The sequence below is a fragment of the Centrocercus urophasianus genome, unplaced genomic scaffold (assembly GCF_019232065.1).
Source record: "Centrocercus urophasianus isolate 14NV4802_14NV808 unplaced genomic scaffold, USGS_Curo_1.0 seq_11, whole genome shotgun sequence".
Lineage (NCBI taxonomy): Eukaryota > Metazoa > Chordata > Aves > Galliformes > Phasianidae > Centrocercus > Centrocercus urophasianus.
In genome coordinates, this window is record NW_024884253.1 from 20,587,219 (window position 1) to 20,607,292 (window position 20,074).

Consider the following 20,074-nt stretch of genomic DNA (forward strand, 5'->3'; position numbering starts at 1 on the left):
CGCCCTACTAACGGCGGCCGTGCGCAGCAGCAGGAAGGTGCGGGGAAGCTCTCGCGAGAGGCGGCGCGGAGACGTTCTCGCGAGAGGTGCAGCGGGGATAGGCGGTGCCCGCCGGGCGCTCGCTCCTTTCTGGCGGCCCGGCCATATTGGTGGCGCGTGTCCGGTGAGTGGGGCTCGGCCGGGCGGCCCGAGGAGCCGCTGTTGGGCGCTAACCCGACCCCTGCTGCTCCTGTCTTCCAGGTACCGCCCGACTTAACGGCAGGCAGCGACGATGGTGGCCGCAAAGAAGACGGTGAGTGGGAGCGGGCCGCGTGTGGCCTCACGTGGCGGCGGCCCGGCCTCCGCCGACTGCGGGCGCTGCGCGCTGCGGTGCGGCCGTGGTGCCGGGGCGCTCCGCCGGGCCTGAGGTAGGGAGGAGCGGCCCCGCGCGCGGTCTGAGGCGGGGTGGCGGGGGGAGCTGCGCGCAGCTTGAGGCGCCCGAAGTGGCCCTTGGGCCCGTAGCTCTGAGCGCAGCACCGCGGCTCCTCGTTGCCGGCTTCTCTGTACTCGGTTCTCTCCTGTGCAGCATCCTGGTTGCTTCTGGGTTCCCTGCCCCAGCCGGAGGCAAGGGAGGCTGCAGCTGTGCTCATAGCGTGGTTAAAGGGCCGCAGCGTTTGGGTTTTGTGTTTCCTGATAACTTCTAGTTTTCAGTCTTAAAGCTGCTGCAGAAGGTATGAGTTTCGCTTGAGATGGCGGTGTTCGTTATTCCTTATTGGCTGTCACGCACCTATTGGAGGGGCTGCACCCGCTGCGTGTGGTTATTTGTTTCTGCCAACCAGAGGAACGCCTGTTAGTGCATGCCCTGCAAAGTGCCAAACTAGGAATGCGGTCAGGTTTGCGGGGTAGAGGTAGTTTATATTTGAACTATATTTGAATATTTGATCTGAGTTTTGTAAAGGCAAAATTAGAACTCTGTGATGTGACTGGGTAACATAGTTGGCAGTAGCAGTGCTTTTAATTACAAAGTAGAATCATAGAATCACAAGGTTGGAAAGGACCTACAAGACCATCTAGTGCAACCGTCTGCCCGCTACCAGGTGTAATGTAGTAATTACTACATTACCAAAGTAATGGATAAAAGGTATTTTGTAAAGTTGACAAACAGTACCAGCATCTTGCTTACCTACAAGCTTTCTTATAACCGTATGGCGTGCTGGCTTTTTTATTCTGCCTTGCAAATAACTGGGACAAGATTGCGTGTGATTGGAGTTTCTTCACCTTACGTTCTCTGCCACTTTGTGAAAGGTAAAATAACATGTAATGAAACTCTTATTTTTGCAGAAAAAGTCCCTGGAGTCCATAAACTCCAGGCTTCAGCTGGTGATGAAAAGCGGTAAATATGTGCTAGGATACAAACAGACTCTGAAGATGATTCGTCAAGGCAAAGCCAAGTTGGTCATCCTAGCCAACAACTGTCCTGCTTTGAGGTAAGCAGGTGTACGAAAAAAAATTGTTAAAAACTAAGGCAGGTGCTTTGTAGATCTGCAGATGTGATTCATGCAAGCTGGTAATGCAGAGTAGTTTGTACACATACTCCATAGTGCTGTGAAATAAACATGATGAGTTGTTTGGTGTATACAGACTGTAGGTCTGGATGTGTTACAGTGCTTTCCAGCTGTTTTATAGCTTTCTCATACAAGAAGTTTGCCTTGCAGAAGATTCTGTAAGCTTTTTCACACTGTGAAATCAGCATTTCATGCCTGGTCTGGTGGGAACTGTCCCTGCACACGGTGGGGTTGGAGCTAAGTGATCTTCATGATCCCTTCCAACCTAAACCATTGTGTGAAAGTGTAGTGAGACGCAATTCCTGATTTATCAAAGTTGGTACTGGAAAATAATTTTACAAGTAGGAAAAACTAGTAATTGATAGCAATTTAAAATGCTTGAAGCATAGAACTGCTTGTAGAAATGTTTGAAGCTGTTCTAGGAGAATGAAGTCTTCAGTAATCTTCATCTCCTGACACAGTCCTTACTGAACTTCTGGTCCCCTTCTGTCAGCAGTGAGTATCAACAGATTAAAGGAACTGCAGATACAGGAAAAAGAACCAACATAGATACTTGAGAAACGGCGAGACTGTTTTATTCTTGGCAGGAAATAAATGTGTTTTTCTAGGCAGAAAGATTCTGGATTGAAGTACAACTGTGAATTTAAGCTGCTTTTGTTGTACAGTCAATCAAATTGTTTGCCAGTACTTTAATACCCAGTTTTTGAATCTTAGAAAATCGGAGATTGAATACTACGCCATGCTTGCAAAGACTGGTGTCCATCATTACAGTGGCAACAACATTGAATTGGGCACAGCATGTGGAAAATACTACAGAGTGTGCACGCTGGCTATTATTGACCCAGGTACGTGTCTCCTGCCATATAATGAACAAATTGGGTATGTATCAGTGGTTCTTGCATTCACCTGTGAGTAGCAGTGCTTAGCAAGTAAGGTGCAGATGTACGGTCATATTTTGTTGGTCTCCTTTGCCTTAAACTAGTCCCAAGGTCTGTTCTTACTTTGTTAGTCCAAGAATCGGTTTCTTACATTTGCACACAGCTCCTTTTACTGTTCAGCTTTGTTAATGTAGGATCTTGGTAAAATAAATGGCTGGATTGTGAGTTGTCTTGTATCTACAGAAGGAATAAGCTATATGCAGATGGATACTTACCCAGTGCAGAGTTGAAAATCATATTAAATGTTAACATTTTCAATGTGTGCATAATTACTGTTGCTTGGTAGCACTCTTTGTTCCAGAGAATTGTTCAAGCTCATTCTGGAGAACTACTGAGTACATGATTTCTTATCTTTCTTCCAAAATTTTATGACGAGAATCAGATTTATCTTACATTGTTCAATTTGACCAAAAGCATTCTAATTAAATGCATACGTGGATTTCTGTTTTAGCTACTCCCAGATGTTGTCCAAGTAGCATCAGTTTAAATTCCCTGTTTCTTTAGAAACCTTTATTTAGCTTGTTGGTGTTCTGATAGTAGCTGTAAGCTTATGTGTAAGCTAAAGAAGTGGAGCTTAGCCTTTCTGCTGTGCAGTACCATGCGAATATTCTCGCTGTCCTGATGCTGTGGTGATCAGGGGAGGCTAGACATTCGCTATATTAAAACTGTGCATTGTGTCCTCCAGGACTGGACTGCTGCTCTAGTACTGGCTTTGGAAATGCTAGTGACATAATTATCATATTTTAGCATATTGTGCATGGATTAGCAAAAATGCAGTTACAATATTTTTTAAGTCATCAAAATTACTTTTTTTTCTAATTAACTATCTTTGCATTGCTTGAGTGCTTTGACTATAGGGTCACTTGAATTTATTTTACCTATTTCTGGGAATGGATCTTCTTGCAATAATGTATTTTTGTTTTACAGGTGACTCTGACATCATTAGAAGCATGCCAGAACAAACCAGTGAGAAGTAAATGCTGTAAAGGTGGTCTTTCTACAATAAACTGGTTTCAGATCTGTTTTAAGAGAAATTTGTATTGTATTATACTTCTGCTGGTATTAGAGAACAAACTATAAATGAAGATTCGTTATCACTGCTGTCTGTCTTGTTCTGTTAGAAGTAACCTTCACAGGACAAAACTTGCTTGTTGCCTCCTGTAGAAGTTGAGCTTCAGTAGTAAGACCTGACCGTGGTAAGTATCAAATCCCAACAGGCTGTGGCTTTCTTAAGGTTTTGGTTTTTCTTTTGAGTGCTCATAGGAAAACAAGTTGTAATGAGGTAGTGGCAAATTTGGGATGTTGGTGGGAGACTCCACAGGATTTACTTACACTTAATTTTTTAACACTTTTTTTTTTAAACTTAGTCACAAGCTCTTAATGCAAATTACTCTTCTTGTCTCTTCTTTCCAAGAGAATATGTGTGTCACGTGCAAACCAACTAGCTGCTAGACGTGATGTACAACATTACACTTTCAGTAAGATACCAAATTGAACATCTCCAAACTGGTCTGAAGTCAGTACCTTTTTTTTTTTAAAAAAAAAAAAACAACTTTCTGAATGTGCTGTGGTAGAGTGTGATTGAGGTGATGTTCTCAAGTCACTGTTGAGGAGGATGGTGCTATCTGCTGGATTTCTGCCTTTTTTTTTTTTTTTTTTTTTTTACCACAATTTGAGGATATTTGTTAGTGCTATGTACACTACATGGCATATTGCATTTTGCTGACATGTGGTTAAAGGGATGCTTAATGACAATCATTTGAACCAGCAGCCCTGAAGAACTTGCATTCTGAAGTGTATTAAAATACAAGGTGCTTCTTTGTACACATGCATGATCATCAGATCCATAATCACTTAAACCTAATTTTGCTGCAACTATGTTTCTGATATGGAATGGATGTGGTTGTGTATTTCAAGTTGGAGACAGTAAAGAAGCAAACACATGTGAAGCAAAGAAGGAATAGTTGGAGTATGCATCTACTGAGGTCCGAATTTGGATCAGTTCAGTACTGTTCAGGTACTGTTGTGGGCATGGAAAATAAAGCTATAAGAAGAGGGCTTTTGCTGTTACGAGGGCAGAAGTAAAACTTCAGTTGGCCTTAAGGTACTTCCAGAATGGCTGGAAGCAACTTGCTGTTTCATTTTCATATTAGCATTTGATGAACAAATGTGCAGCTGGTTTTATTGCCCAAAGAATGTCTTCATATTAAAATGCCAGTTGTATTCTGGGAAGTTCAAGAACTGCTGAATGCTCACCAAGACCGAAGAGGGAAACATCATCGTGTCTGAATCTGGCAAGAGAAACAGTACTTGGAATTTCCAGCTGTGATGCTCTGGTAACTCAACAGATTTCCCACTTCATTTACATTCATCACCATTCAACAAAGGTGTATAAATGTGTATTTCTACTTCCAACTGATTTCTGCAGTCTGCACGTGTTGGAAAGATTGTATGGAACCTAGTTGCTGTGAATGCAGTTCTGTTTTCACATATGCGTGTGTATACATACACAGTCACACAGATAGAATGCTTGAAATAGCAACGGTGAGTGGAGGAGGAAAGTACAGAAAAGCAAGCCAAATAAATTCACAGCTTAAAAATACTTCAAAACGTGGAGTTTTCACATGAAAAAATAACAGCATTTTAATGTTTTGCATAGCTTCTTTTGGTTAAGTTCTACTTAATGAGGATTTCTGCTAGTTGCTAAATTGTTTTTATATATAAACTTTCAAAACTTATCTGCAGTCAATGCAAGACAGAACAGGTATAGATGCAGGGCTCCAAAATACTTTTTAACTTTAGACAAGGATTTGTTATTTTACTTTGAACTGGTGTAACAAAATAGCTCTCACAACATTGTATGTATAAATACACAGTGTAGTATAAGCTTTAAATTTTGATCAGTATTTTAGTCTGTTTTCCAAGTCTTCCATCCTCTTTGTCATTTCTTCCAGTATATAGAAGTTAAGGAAAGAGCTGATGATGGTGTGCAGTAATATTAAAAAATGCCAGGTGTCTGAGTCAGATGTTGCTGAGCATGACATTTCTGCTAGGGCCCGGACGTGTGCACTGACTTGAGATGTTAACTGTTAACGCTCAGCTTTACTATCAGTGTATATCAGCATATTCCCAGTCTGTGAACAGGTGAACAAACACTTGGACAATGTTGGGTATGGAGCACAAATCTTATGGGAGCTGCTGAGGAAACCTGCTGAGAAATTGTTGGAGACCTTACTCTCTCTACAACTGCCTGAAGGGAGGTTGTGGCAAGGTGGTGGTGGACTTCTTCTCCCATGTAACTAGCAGTACGAATAAAGAATGGACTCAAATTGCACTGAGGAGCTTCAGGTTGGACACCAGGAAAAACTACTCTAAAAGAGTGGTCAAGTGCTAGAGTGTGCTGCCCAGGAAGGTGTGGAGTCACCATCCCTGGAGGTGAAGAGCTATGCAGATGTTGTACAGAGGGATATGGTTTAGTGGGAAATACTGGTGATAGGAGGATGGTTAGACTTGGATTGTCTCGGAGGTCTTTTCCAACCTTGGTAATTGTGTGATTCTAGTGCTTATAGCATCATTCTTAGATGTCTCCAAGATGAGCCATCTACATGGAGGTCTTAAGGTACTAGTACTGCCAGCAAGACCCTGGAGGGCTCTGTTAGCCTGACTGTGGACAGACATGTTTAACTCCACAGTATTTCAGTCCAAAGCTGTTCTTGTCTAGGAAGCACACAAATAGCTGCTTATATATCACTGCACTTCTTGCAGAAACTAAGTGCTTACTGGTCATCTATTCGACTCTTAGAAGACTTAAACAGAAGGTGTGATGCCTTCTTACTACTTAATTTGATTATGTAGAAGCAGGTTTTATGAAGAAAATCCAGGAGTTTGCTGTGTATGTAATGTTTGGTGCAGAATACATGAGAAACTTATTGCCAGTTTTCTGCTGAGACCTGATGGATGTTTAAGATATCATAAAGGCTACTCTAGTAACAGCTCCCTTGAAAAGAGAGCCTAGCTTGTGGAAGGCTGTTGATGTGGTTTACCTAGACTTCAGCAAAGCCTTTGACACTGTCTCCCACAGCATTCTCTTGCAGAAGCTGGCAGCCAGAGGCTTGGATGGGTACACTCTTGGCTGGGTAAGGAGCTGGTTGGAGGGCCGGGCACAGAGAGTGGTGGTAAATGGAGTCAAATCCAGCTGGCGACCAGTTGTGAGTGGTGTTCCCCAGGGGTCGGTGCTGGGGCCTGTCCTCTTCAATATCTTTATTGATGACCTCGATGAGGGCATCGAGTGCACCCTCAGTAAGTTTGCAGATGACACCAAATTGGCTGGAAGTGTGGATCTGCCTGGGGGTAGCGAGGCCCTACAGAGGGATCTGGACAGGCTGGAGAGCTGGGCTGAAGCCAATGGGATGAGTTTCAACAAGGCCAAATGCCGGGTCCTGCACTTCGGCCACAACAACCCCAGGCGACGCTACAGGCTTGGGGCGGTGTGGCTGGAGGACTGCGTAGAGGAAATGGACCTGGGGGTATTGATTGATGCTCGGCTGAACATGAGCCGACAGTGTGCCCAGGTGGCCAAGAAGGCCAATGGCATCCTGGCTTGCATCAGAAACAGTGTTGCAAGCAGGAGCAGAGAGGTGATTGTTCCCTTGTATTCAGCACTGGTGAGGCCGCACCTCGAGTACTGTGTCCAGTTTTGGGCCCCTCACTGCAAGAAAGATGTTGAGGCCCTGGAACGTGTTCAAAGGAGGGCAACAAAGCTGGTGAGGGGTCTGGAACACAGGCCATATGAGGAGAGGCTGAAGGAGCTGGGAATGTTCAGCCTGGAGAAGAGGAGGCTCAGGGGAGACCTCATTGCTCTCTATAACTTCCTGAAGGGAGGTTGCAGTGAGCTGGGGGTCGGCCTCTTCTCTCGTGTCATCAGTGACAGGACCAGGGGGAATGGCTTCAAGCTACGGCAGGGGAGATTCAGGCTGGACATGAGGAAGTATTACTTTTCAGAAAGGGTGGTCAGGCACTGGAATGGACTGCCCAGGGAGGTGGTGGAGTCACCGAGCCTGGGGGTGTTCAAGGAAAGACTGGATGTTGTGTTGAGGGACATGGTTTAATAGGAGCTATTGGGAATAGGTGAACGGTTGGACTGGGTGATCTTTTAGGTCTTTTCCAACCTTGGTGATTCTATGATTCTATGATTCTATGAAGGGCTATCAGTGTGCACTTAACTCCTTTTTCTATGTGTATTCTTACAAAATTAATCAGACTGCGTGTCCTTTGATTCATCTACATTGGGAATCTTATTTAAAATGCCTTAAAGTGCTTCACCTAGCAGTCAAGAAGGGAAATACCTCCTGATCCCTGTAGCTACTAAATGATCTTTTGTTATGATCCGAAGTAAACAAAGCAAAGAGTGTTAGGCTTGGTTTTTGACTAGTCCTTCCTTTGCTGATCCTGAAGATGCTTACTGTTAGAAATTATTACAAGTTACGATCCTTATTAATATGTTTGGTCCCTTCTGTGAAGGAGACCTCAAGCCTGAAGAGCCCTGCTTCCTGGAGATTGACAATCTCTAAGTAGTTCAGCTTTTCATTACAGTAGATTGATATGAGCCACGGAGGCAGCTTTAGACTTGCAGGTTGTAATTTCTTTTAACCTGCTCTTGATCTGTGCGTAAGAAACATTCTGAAAGGATATATCGCTGCGTGAGTCGTCTTACTTCGTTGGTTGCGAAGTTCTGGAACGTCACAAGGTTTTCACATTTGCATTGGTCTTTTGAAGTTTTTGCTAGAAAACAGTCAAGCATAGACAAAATGCTGAATAAATCCAGAGGGCTGAGAGGGGGAAAGACAAAAACTTCTGAAAGCAGAGCAAGTTCAGTACAGCTTCCTGTTCTCAATACAAGTCAACATCCACAGGAATGCCACGGGGCAGATTTTGTAAATACTGGAAAATATTACACAGCACTCCTTAAAAGACCAGGCAGAATTACCTAAGCAAAGAACCTAATTACCTGTTGTTCTTGTTGAGTGAGTGCGACTGTCTTCAAAAAGATACTTATGCTGTATTGCAAGACTGGGACAGGCAAGGACATCTGTGATTTCTACTGTGGTTGATTCAGGTCCTGCAGGAAACCCCCCAAAAGTCTAAAAATCATACCCACTTTATGGTACAGTATTTTTGCTACTCACATGCACAGAGTTTTCCCTTATCAGTGAGTAATCTCACTAATTGTAGTGAGAGGATCATTCATGGAGAGGACAGCAATACAAAGATGTGAAGGAACCAAGCTGTTAGGCTGTATTTACTGTGTATGTGATTTAAGCTGTGGGTTGCAGAACTGAAAGGGAGTTGTGAAGGTTCCTGTGAGAAACAAGTGATTAAAAGCTGAACATGCTTCACAGAAATCGAGCACAGTATTGAAATACAAGCTTTCCCTTGAAGTAATTTATTTGGATGGTGTAAAAAGGGAGCATGCAGCTGTGCATTTGTTACAGTGGATCTCAAATTTTCTGTACTAGGAGCAGATCTGAATTGCAGAAAAGAAAATTGCAGAAAAGAAGACTTCAGGGGAGATGGGTAGGGAAAGCAGTTCTCTGAGTGAATTGTTAGGGCTCTGCCGAAGAAGCCATGCTGAGGCAGCTTCGCAGTGATTGGCGCTGACTGGGGACACAGCGGGACACTGAGTTCAAACAGCCAACCTGATGACTGTGGATTAGTCCTATGGAGCCTTCCAGATGACAGATCTTGCCGGTGAGCTGAATTTCTCAAGGCTGGTAGAAAGAAATGGTTATTTAATTAAATGAGATCACAGAAAGGACAATAAAGATGTAATTCCCTAGAAAATCAAATCTTACTTGTCTTTCACCATACATGGAGATGGCCTCATACCTGGCTTCAAGAGGTCCAGTGTTGATGGACAACACATGACGACTCACCTTTCAACTCATCTATTGGAGCTCTCCCAGAACTGAAAGTACTTTACAAGTAGATTAACAGTGTGAAATCACAGCAGCCAATGTTGTGTCCTTCTGGTGAAAATTCTTGCGTGTTGCACTGTTACCCATGAGTTTTTTGAGGGTGAACTGAATAAGAATAAAAACTGCTTACAGAAAGATGAAATATTTTCCCCATTGAAAGGAATTTGGAAGTGCTTGGTGAGAAGGGTGTGGTAGTTTCTTTAATGCACTATAATTACTAGAAAAAGTACAGGTTTCTAGCTCAAGGAAGCATAGACTGAAGTCTAATTTATTTATTAGTGTCTTGACAGAATGGAAATGTCTTTGTCAAGAGTCATTCTGCACACTGCCTGTTTCCTGCCACAAGAGGGTAATGTAGAGGCAGCTTTTGTTTCTTAGGAGTTCTTTTCCAGAAAACAAAACGCTTTACTTTCAGTTAATTTTAGAGCCCTTGGGTGCACAGATGAATTGGAAAGTGCACACTGAACCACTGCACACCTTCATCTACTGTGCCAGGGGAGTGCATGTGAATGTCTGGAACTCCCTTCCTCCTGATTCTGCAATATGTACCCAAATTTCCTTCCATCCTAGAAAGTGGTTACATGAGGAGAAATAGTAAGAGTACAAATGCTGGTGTGCCATCAAGATGCAGCAGGCAGATGGAAGATTCTTCTGGACCTGACCTGTTTGTCACAGCTATTGGGAGCTCTATCTCTATTGGTCCCGTGAGTTTTGACGAATACACAATAACGCACAGATTTATTAAGTTGCACTGGGAAGCAGATGATGAACTTGGGGTGGAAGCTGGAATGGCCAGAATGGACAGAACTAGAGCATTTATATACATTTAAAAAGCAGGACTGGGACCTTGCTTGATGGAACAGTGAGATCTCAGAGAAAACAGTCCAGGATAGAAATATGTGGGATGAGATCATGAAGCAAGGAAGAAACAAACTAGGTGATGAGTTCAGCATAAGGATGAGCGACTAGGAACGAGAATGGTGAAATTCTACATGTAGGAGGGACAAAACAGGTAAGGTGAACCTTGAGTATTTGACCAGGTAATGGATGGGCCTAGAAGCTGCTTAAGGGCAGTAGGCTTATAAGACCGTCTAAAGCAGAGGGACTGACATGGAAAGTCTGAGATTTGGACGCTCAGGAATTGGATGTAAGATGGGGAAAAAACAAGACTGAGATACATTGGCAGAGGTGGGGCAGAATGTTTCTAGTCTGAGATCAGGCATTTCAGAAACTCCTTTTCAGGTTTTAGAAAATAGTTTGGACCTGAAGAATTCTGTTCTCATGCTTCTGGCAAAGCTGTAAACAATCAGACAAGTACAGACAGGTTGCTAGCAGTAATGATGAAGTCAGTGCAGTGAACATACATACTCAGTTTTTTTGGGGGGGCAGAACTCATGCTAAACTGAGGTGCTTGTTTCTAGTGTTCTCTTTTGGAACAAAACTTAAGTAAAGCCCATGAGAAAGTGTTTTCCAAAGCAGTGGCTGACTATTTGCAGCAGTTACAATGGTCTGCAATTTGAAAGAACAAAATGTTTAGCAGCAGGCTGCTGAATGCTGTCATCTGATCAGGGCTGGAGTCTTGTGACGAACATAAATCTAACCATGTAATTAAAGGCTCCCATAACACACGTGCTCTGAACAGGCGTCAAAAGGCAACCATGATGAGTGCCTATTGTATGTGACACTGCTGTAGCTTCGTCAGTGCTTCCAATCATATGAGAATTGAATGTTAAATGAGGCAATGAATAGGAATCTTTCAACTGAACTATCCTTATTAATAATTCCTCTTTGTAATAGAAGAGAAAAACACATTTTCATGACTAGTCATCAAGAATAATAGTAATCAGCAGCTATTCTACAGAGCTGATGTTTTCTTGCAGAGTAAAAGGAGAAAGCCTTACCCCAAAACAGATTTGGAGGGTTTCTGCTTTGCTTAGAAACAGGCAGGGACTGGGGATGAGAGGATTTGTCAGTGGAGTCCATGTCTGGGCTGCAGACAAGTTCAGAGGGCCCTCAAAAGTTCACTGCCCTCATAAGCCTTAGATTAGTTCTTGCAAAGGAGGGAAAAAAATTAGGCCCAGAGGAAAAACTGAAAGGAAAAAATGAACTTCCAGCTTGTGGAACAGGTTTGGAGGCAGAATTTCTGGTGGAGTGAGTAGATGAGCAATATGTAGTTCTAGAGTGTCCAGGAAAATAACCAGCTGGGTAAGTCCAGAGTTATCCACTGGTGTGAGGCATTGCCTAGAGGTGAGCCAGGAGGAGGCAGGCAGAAACTCTGAGGCAGAAGTTCTGCCCTGCTACTACAGGTGCAGTTTAAAAACTGCCACAAAGGGGCAGGATTTACTTATTTTTCATGTTGCAGGTACTGAATTAAAAAAAGTCTAAAAATTACAGCTGCTGAATACTGTTGTGGGTACCTGAAGGATGCATTTCCATCACTGAGCTCTGGGTTTGCTAATGAGTGAGAATTATTTCACCAGTTGCCAGATAATTTTGTCTTTGGCGTCTCCCCAGGCTTTTAAGATGACTTGCTGTCATCAGTAAATTATCTGCTAGTAAGAAAGTTAACGAACAGACTCGGTTTCATGTTATCATAGTACTTTGAATTTCAGAAAGACTGAGCTAGAAGATTCTTATTATTAAGAGAAGCCCAAAGAATATGCAAACTAGGAAATATTCTCACATTCTTTTTTTTTTCTTTTTTTTCAGATTCTTGGTGTCTGAATGAGGAAGAAATGCACTGCTCCTTGCCAGCCAACTGTACACAGTAACACTAAGGAGTAAAGTAAAATATCTTTGCATTAAATTTCAAGAAAAAACGACCAAATAAAAGTAGTGAAAATTAAACCATCCTGTAGTAGTAGTGCTGCTCTCAATATTATTCACTGTGAAGTTACTGTGTTTTGTTTTGAGTACAAATTTGAATGTTCTATTAATATCCAGTGCTGGGAGCATGTGAGTAGAAGAGACACATAGTCCTCTCTGGCTGTACACATTTAATCCCAGCTCACATTCCCTCCTTCCTTTGCAAAACATCAGGTGGGAATGTTTAGAGAGAGGCTGGCTGTGCCCAAATGAGGAAGGGTACTTTCTGCAACAAACCTATATCTGTGGAGCAAAACTTGGAGCTTATGTACAACTGTGATCCATTCTCTGTAGCTGAATATGTATATTCAGTGAACTATTTTAAATGTTTTATAAATATATACTACATATCTTGATAATTTGTTCCATGTTTTGGGGTGGTTTGTTTTGTTTTGCTTTTTGCTATTGAACTTAAGAGCAATTTTTTATTCTCATTAAAACTTTATGAACCCATTATTATTTTCCCACATTCCTAATGAACTAGATCACACTGCTTTGGCAGGGTGGGGTTCAGTGCTCTGCTGACTTGAGCGTAGCAGAAGTGTACATTTTAGACAAGTGTTAAGAAAACAAAGGAAAAGAAATCCCGCACCTTTACCTAGTGATAGATGGTGTGTATATATTCCTTACATATTAAAAGGCAGAAAAATCACCATGAGTGACTGGCACCTTGTAATGTGTCATAGCAATGATCTATGCTATGACAGAGGCCACTGTGAATAAAAGTACCTACTCCTTTAGCCTGCAAAAGAAATCTGTAAGCATGCATTCCTCTTCTATCAATTAAAGCAGAATACTGGTACCTTCACAGATCTGAACTTTCAGCTCTTCGCTTATGTCCTCCATTGCTGTGAAATCCTCAGCATAAAAGAGATGTTTATATGATGGCTCAGAAGCAATTTCCAACAGTTCCTCTTCAATTGCTTTTCCTATTCCAATGGCATAGATAATTATACCTAGAAGAAATTGCATATAATTATTACATCAGCAGTCCTAAACCCTTGATCCTCCATGAAAGGAAAATATGAGTATTAGTCATTTCAGGAAGAGAGCAGGAAAGCATGAAAAATGTACATATGCCATATATCTTCAAAATTGTGTACGAAGAGAGATATTAATGCTTCTGTTATTTAGAAGATGTTTAGAAACTCACTGCTTTACTGTAATTTGACAGATAGTTTTTATGACAGAGAGATGAGAGTTGCTTGGCCACTGCTAGAGTAAATGTACCCAGAAAGAGCACTGCAAAACATCCAAGAAAATCAGCTGCACAAAGTCTAGTGGGAGGTCAGTAACTAGCTGTGTACCCCAGGAGTCAATACTGCAGCATCTTCTAAAGTCTGGCTGTACTCTCTATGTTGCAGGCCATCAGCCTTTGTTCTTAATGCAATTTTTCAGAACACAGAAAATGCTTTGCTTTGCAGAGAAAAAAGGGATCCTTCATTTTCTTGAAAAGCTTTGAAAATTTTCAGTAATCTCTGCTGAATAGCTGTAAAGCTTTTGATTTGTGGTGCAGGTGTCCTACATGACAGCCTTCTGTCCCAGACATATTTTGTCTTAAAAGCCAGCACCTTTGAGTTACTTTATGGCACGATCTGTCATGCTGGAAGACAGCACTGAAGCTGTATGCATACGAAAGGAGAGCCCTTCTTCCTTCCAGCACAGCATCAGCGCTTAGACTTAGTTAAAAATACATAATATAAATAAATAAAGATATAACGTAATGAATTATTAAATTATTAAACAACGTAAACTTCCCAGTAGATTTCTGTATTTTGAAGAGACAGGGTTGTGTTTTTTTTTTTTTAATTAGCGTCTTCTTACTGTTAGAATTTTTGATGAATTTTCCAGTATCAAGTACCTACCCTCAGGGAAATGCATGGCATGCCATGTGAGTCAACGCACTACCTGTGGATGGCACAGAACCCCAGTAGTGAGGCACTCAGCCATTAGTCCCACAGAAGGAATGACAGAACTCAGCAGCAATGGCTCTGTGAAACCAAAGATCTGGAGTTCTGCTGCAACGGTCACTCAACTAGCCAGACTGCTGTGGCAAACTGTCTTGATTAGCAGGTACTGTAACACATCCACACAATTACCACATCTTATTTAGCACCATGTTTACCTTTCTGAAAGAATGAAAGACATCGCCACTCACCACTTCTCTTTGCTCTAGCAGCCCAGTCAGAGACTTCATCTTGGGCTCGTCCGTCTGTAAACACAATGGAGATTCGAGGGATGTTTGCTGACAGTGGTCTGGCTCCTTCTGTTTCTGTGAAGCTTCTCTCAAACATTTGCTTCAGAGCCAGTCCTGTCATGGAGCCTCGCCCCATATATTTCATTTGTGATACAGCTTTCTTCATGTCTTTGGCTGTGCTAAACTGTCTTAATGTAAACTCTGTGCGGACTTCAGAGGAATACTGAAGCAAACCAACTCGAGCAGCTTTGGGTGAAATCTCAAGTGTATCTAATATTCCTGAGACGAATTGTTTTACAATTTCAAAATTATCCTCTCCGAGACTTTTTGATCCATCAATCACAAACACCAGATCAACTGGGCCTTCAGTGCATCCTGTGAAATAAGCAGAAGTGTTCAGATAATGAAAAAACTGCACAAAGCTGTAAAAAGGACTGCGTGAACACAGAGATAACCTTGGTACATTGCTCCTGGCTCAGCCAACCTTGCAGTGTGTCTAGAACTGTTTGTGAACAGTCTTTATCAAAAGCTAAGAGTGTGCCAAAAGCTTTTAACAATAATCTAATCACAGTGTCTATCTATCAATACGTGTCACTTTGTAGAATAATACAACTCCAAAAAATGCTGCTCTTTTTTTGTGAGTTTGCAGTAAATCAGATTTTTAAGAAAACCTTAACAATGACTGTTAAGTGGAGAAAACTGCGTAACTGAAGATCTTTAGGATGTAGAAACAAAGTTTCCATCATTTTCTTCCAGGGATAGGATGCTAACATGCATAGGACAGTAAGTTAATTTTACCTGAAAATGCAGATGACCTGAAATAACGAGAATTGCTGAAGCTGTGTTTGTACTGCAGAAGTAGCAAAAATGTAAAGATGATACAAGAAAAAAAAAAAAAAAATGAAAGAGTTGCTGAAGCCACACATACATAAAAGGAGAAAATCTAGAAGTCATGTTTAGAGCTGCAGGAAAGAATGAGACAGGAGCCAAAGAGCTCAGGGAAGGCTGAGAGAGAAGGGTTACACAGAATGCCCTACAGTTCAGGAGTAGGTTCATGCCTGGAGACAGAGTATGGACAACACTCATGTTTTTATAGCACAAGCTTAAATCTCTAGTGGCAGAAAAACAACTGAAAAATTAAAAGTGAGGCAGTAAACGCTAGAAGGATTTCTAGCTGCTAATGTTGGATAAAAATGGTTTATATACCTTGCTTGTAACTCACTGCTGAAACTAATCTTTTCTGTTTCACCCACTGAAGCTGGGAGACAATCTAGGAGAGCCTGACAACTTTGCAGTCTCATACTTGGTTAAGTGCAAATGCAAAATTCAAAGCGGTTTGTAAGCATTCTGATTTGACTGCAGAACATACTGAAGACATCTATTATTGAGTCAGTGTAGGAATAAGGAATTTTCACTAATGTTTGGACTTTTCTTCTTAGACAACAGCCTTTTTAGAACTACTGTCCAAGAATTCCTTGCTGCTGAAGAAACAATGCATCATGTACTAAAGTAATGGTAATACAATGACTATCAGAACCACTTCAGTATCACTCCATATGTCAGGATGAAGCAACAGCTCAAGGTGAGCTGGGTTAATTACAGTTGAATTCAGTCACAAACATGTTTTAGTAATAATAATGTGCTCCCCAAGAAAGGCATACATTTTTGCAGAATATACGCTTTTACTGAGCTCCAGCAGAAGAGTTTCTCCTCCAGGAACTAAAAGGGTGATGCAATAAATGCATATAATGCTCTAAGCATGTCATATTGAAAGCTAAGAATAAAGCACACATTTCCTTGATAATAATATTTCTTTTTTTTTTTTTCTTGACATTTGGGAAAGATTATTATTGTACTTGATGCTATATGAAAACAACTGTTCCAAATTCTTAGTTTTTTGCTTACAAGAGCCTGAAGATAAATTGCTCAGTACATTTTCTATGACATTCATATATGCTTCGGGCTCAGTTATCAGTTATATCAGTTATATAAGTTTTGAACTGAGGCTTTTGAAGTGAGGTCAACTAACTTAAACGCTCATAGAAACAATTTATATCCAAATATAATGTACTTACTTCTGCAGGTTTTCTGATCCTCTTTTAGTACATACCCCTCCTGACATTTGCAGACGTATGAATCATCATTATTAACACAAATATGGTCACAACCATGGGCAACTGATTTACAGACATCTTTGCCTATGAAACATTTTAAATATTTATAAATTTAGAGATTCCAAACACAACGTTTAAATAACACATGTCAAAATAGAACATTTTATCTTTTTTTTTTCCCATAGCAATGCTGAAGAATGGCAGACAGACAAATTGTTACTTACTTCGACATGTTTTTCCATCTTGTCGCAGGACAAATCCCTCATGGCACTGACAGCTGTATGAATTGTTATTATTAATGCACACATGTTCACAGCCATGGTCAATGGACTTACACAGGTCTTTATCTGAGAATCAGTAAGAGAATTTCCTTATTAGATCTATTCTTAAATGCAAAGCTGGCATGAGCCAGTTTTGAGAAAAATTAAGTCTGTAATCATTTTTATGACTGAAAGGACATATTCCCCATGAAAGTTTTAGGTACTCACTCCTGCATGTTTTCCTGTCTCTCCTCAGTATAAATCCCTTGTGGCACTGACAAGTGTATGAATCACCAGCTGGAACACAGACGTGTTCACAACCATGGTTGACTGTTTTGCAGATATTTTTACCTTGGAGTAATGAAAATTATATTTAGCACAGTTAGCTACATAAATAACTTTCACAAAATATAAAAAAGCACAACGATAATCTTCCATGAAGGAGCTCATTTCCAAGAAACTGACTTCATTTTATTCTGTGAAGCTGATTATTAAAAACACAAAGAGCACACCATATAAATAATAAGTTTCATGAATAGATCAGAAACTACATAATGAAGACTAAGCAACTTACTTCTACAAGTTTTCCCATCTTCCCTCAGTATGAAGTCATCATGACACTTGCAAATATAGGAATCGTCAGTGTTAACACAAATATGCTCACAGCCATGGTTAACTGACTTGCAAACATCTTTATCTGAGGAGAGTGGACAGTTTGCTAGGTGAGGTTCTTTAGGGAGAGATAATATCTTTTATTTACCAGATTGTGTAGTTATGAATCACAGATAAACATATTCATGCACAAACTCTCACCGCCACAACACTTAGAAGACATAACACTTAAACATTCTTATTGCTCAGGCTACTCACATTTACATGTCTTTCCATCTTCCTTCAGTATGAAATTTTCATGACACTTGCACATGTAGGATTCTTCTGAATTCACACAAACTTGTTCACAGCCATGGTTGACTGAACTGCAAATATCCTTGTCTGCCATCAAAAGAGTTGGTAGTTAACATATATCAGCAGAGGCCTGGATTATATTGTTATGTGTCGTTCATCAAATTAAGTTCTCATGCTACATACTTTTGCAGGTTTTCCCATCTTCTCTCAGTAGAAATCCATCATGGCATTTGCAAATATACGAATCATCAGTATTAACACAAACATGTTCACAGCCGTGGTTGACTGACCTGCAAAGATCTTTATCTGAGAACAGATGACAGCTCTTGCTAGTTAATACATTTCTACACGACCTTGAATTGCAGATAAAAAGCATGCTGATAAATATCAGACTACTTACTTCTGCATGTTTTTCCATCTTCTCTTAGCAGGAATCCCTCCCGACACTTACAAACAAATTCATCACCAGCATTAACACAGGCATGTTCACAGCCATGGTTGACTGATTTGCAAATATCCTTGCCTGGAAATAGATAAAATTTAATGTGATTTGCTAGTTAAAATTTTTTCAGATTTTTCATAAAGACTGCAGGGGTAATCCCATCAGCAAAGAAATATGGAAGCATGCACACTGAAAGCTAGTTAAAGGATTGACAGCTTACCTCACATGAGGCATGAGTTCTTTACTGTCTAAGCAGAAAGAACTACGTGGTTTGGATGGTCTCCCAGTGATGCTGAATCATTTTAGGACCAATCTGACTAGATTAAGAAGGAGGACCTTACATGGGCAGCAGGAAGAGTAAAAGAAGGAATATTTAGTATAGTTATTTAGCAAAAATTCATGCTAGTGAAAACAAAACTGAACAAAAAACCACAGCACATGAAGCAAAGCGCTCCTTTAGGATTCTTACATCAATGCTAAGAACCTGCACAAGCAAAACTCAGGAGTGTAGGAACTACTGATTTAAGGGCATGAAGAAAATCAGCAGTATTGGGAAAAACTGATGAGGGGATTTCTATGAGTGCAATGTTAAAGCCAACTGGCCATAACCTCTTCAAGAACAGAGAAAGAAAAAGTAGAAAAGGAAGTCATCCCATCTATCAGCATTCCCTGTTCCTTTCTCACTGCAACAAAAAAAAGAAAATATTCTCAGTTGTTAATGCAACCTTTACACAGCGAACTACAACACTGGATGCCACTAACAGCAGTGCTCAGATCTGTTAGAATTACAGAATTGTATCCCAAGTTGGAAAAGACCCGCAAGAGTCATCAAGCCCAGCTCCACACAGGACACCCCAAATCCAAACCCCGTGTCTGAGCGCTGCCCAAACGCTCCCTGAACTCCGGCATGGGGCCGTGCCCACTGCCCCGTGCAGCCCGTTCCGTGCCCGCCGCCCTCCGCTGCAGCCCCTGTCCCTGACCGCCACCCGCCCCTCCCCTGACGCAGCTCCATGCCGTTCCCTCGGGCCCTGGCGCTGTCACACGGAGCAGAGCTCAGCGCTGCCCCTCTGCTCCCTGCAGCCGCTGTCAGGCCTCCCCTCAGCTCCTCTGCTCTGGGCTGCACAAACACAGGGATGTCATGTGGGACAAGCCCTTCCCTCACCTGCTGGCAGTGCTGGGCCTGCTGCACCCCAGGTACGGTTGCCCTAGTGGCTGCCAGGGCACACTGCTGACTCGTGTTTAACTTGCCATCACCCAGAACCCCCAGATCCATTTCTGGGGCTGCCCTCCTGTTCCCCATTCTGTACATATAAGCAGGGCTGCTCCATCCCTGGTGCAGAATTCAGCACTTTCTCTTGTTAAAGTTAGGGCTGGTAACTGGTTGGTGATTGCCCAGCCTCCTAACTTGTCAACACCTCTCTTCAAGGTCTCTCTGCCCTCAGGGAAGTCAATAGCTCTTCCTAATTTAGTATCATATTTACTCAGTATGCATTCAAGTGCTGCGTTCAGATAATTTTCAGAAACACTGAAAAAAGCTGGCCATAAATTGGAGGTGGAGTGACTGGCCACCAGCCTGATGTAACTCCATTTATTATAACCTTTTGAGCCTAACCTGTCTGTCAAATGTTCACCATCTGCATTATGTTTTTGTTTAGCCAGACATTTTGTCCAAAAGGATAACGTGAGAAAGCTTAATGAAAGCCTTGCTGAAATCCAGAAATATCAGATCAGCTGGATTCTCCTGATTCTTAGCAATTAGCAGAATAACCAATTAGGCTTAATGTGTAGGAAAAAAAATATTTTTTCACAAGAACTTCAGCCTAAGGTACATTAC

At 41.6% G+C, this 20,074-nt stretch overlaps 2 protein-coding genes and 1 non-coding gene across 7 annotated transcripts in view; 2 read left to right on the forward strand and 1 right to left on the reverse strand.

Annotated features, from left to right (window-relative positions):
* Nucleotides 1-107: 107 nt before the first annotated feature.
* Nucleotides 108-3,516, forward strand: RPL30 (ribosomal protein L30). Its single transcript, XM_042839662.1, has 5 exons — nucleotides 108-163; nucleotides 241-292; nucleotides 1,321-1,466; nucleotides 2,259-2,389; nucleotides 3,410-3,516. Exons 2-5 carry the CDS (start codon nucleotides 272-274, stop codon nucleotides 3,457-3,459), a joined length of 348 nt encoding a protein of 115 aa, XP_042695596.1. The 5' UTR covers nucleotides 108-163; nucleotides 241-271; the 3' UTR covers nucleotides 3,460-3,516.
* The window catches only part of MATN2 (matrilin 2), a 77,293-nt gene continuing 59,332 nt past the window's right edge, over nucleotides 2,114-20,074 (reverse strand). For 4 of the 5 annotated variants that reach the window (XM_042839659.1, XM_042839658.1, XM_042839661.1 and 1 more), the window contains 13 exons: nucleotides 18,199-18,321; nucleotides 17,982-18,104; nucleotides 17,763-17,885; nucleotides 17,467-17,589; nucleotides 17,121-17,243; nucleotides 16,857-16,979; nucleotides 16,594-16,716; nucleotides 14,480-14,893; nucleotides 13,125-13,277; nucleotides 9,178-9,249; nucleotides 8,490-8,600; nucleotides 8,174-8,263; nucleotides 2,114-5,435 (listed from right to left, as the gene is read on the reverse strand). In XM_042839659.1, the coding sequence (XP_042695593.1) occupies nucleotides 5,383-5,435; nucleotides 8,174-8,263; nucleotides 8,490-8,600; nucleotides 9,178-9,249; nucleotides 13,125-13,277; nucleotides 14,480-14,893; nucleotides 16,594-16,716; nucleotides 16,857-16,979; nucleotides 17,121-17,243; nucleotides 17,467-17,589; nucleotides 17,763-17,885; nucleotides 17,982-18,104; nucleotides 18,199-18,321 (1,754 nt within the window). In that variant the 3' untranslated portion in view covers nucleotides 2,114-5,382. The remainder of the gene's footprint in view (nucleotides 5,436-8,173; nucleotides 8,264-8,489; nucleotides 8,601-9,177; nucleotides 9,250-13,124; nucleotides 13,278-14,479; nucleotides 14,894-16,593; nucleotides 16,717-16,856; nucleotides 16,980-17,120; nucleotides 17,244-17,466; nucleotides 17,590-17,762; nucleotides 17,886-17,981; nucleotides 18,105-18,198; nucleotides 18,322-20,074) is intronic. The other variant, XM_042839660.1, reaches the window with a different exon arrangement.
* LOC122155306 lies at nucleotides 3,081-3,215 on the forward strand. The gene has a single exon (XR_006167231.1). It is a non-coding gene; the product is annotated as a small nucleolar RNA SNORA72 (small nucleolar RNA).

Excerpts from the sequence above, each read along its gene's own strand:
- RPL30 (XM_042839662.1), top strand. The coding sequence starts at position 272 with ATGGTGGCCGCAAAGAAGACG. Across the intron at positions 293-1,320 it reads TGGTGGCCGCAAAGAAGACG|AAAAAGTCCCTGGAGTCCAT; the intron begins GTGAGTGGGAGC and ends TTATTTTTGCAG. Across the intron at positions 2,390-3,409 it reads GCTGGCTATTATTGACCCAG|GTGACTCTGACATCATTAGA; the intron begins GTACGTGTCTCC and ends TTTGTTTTACAG.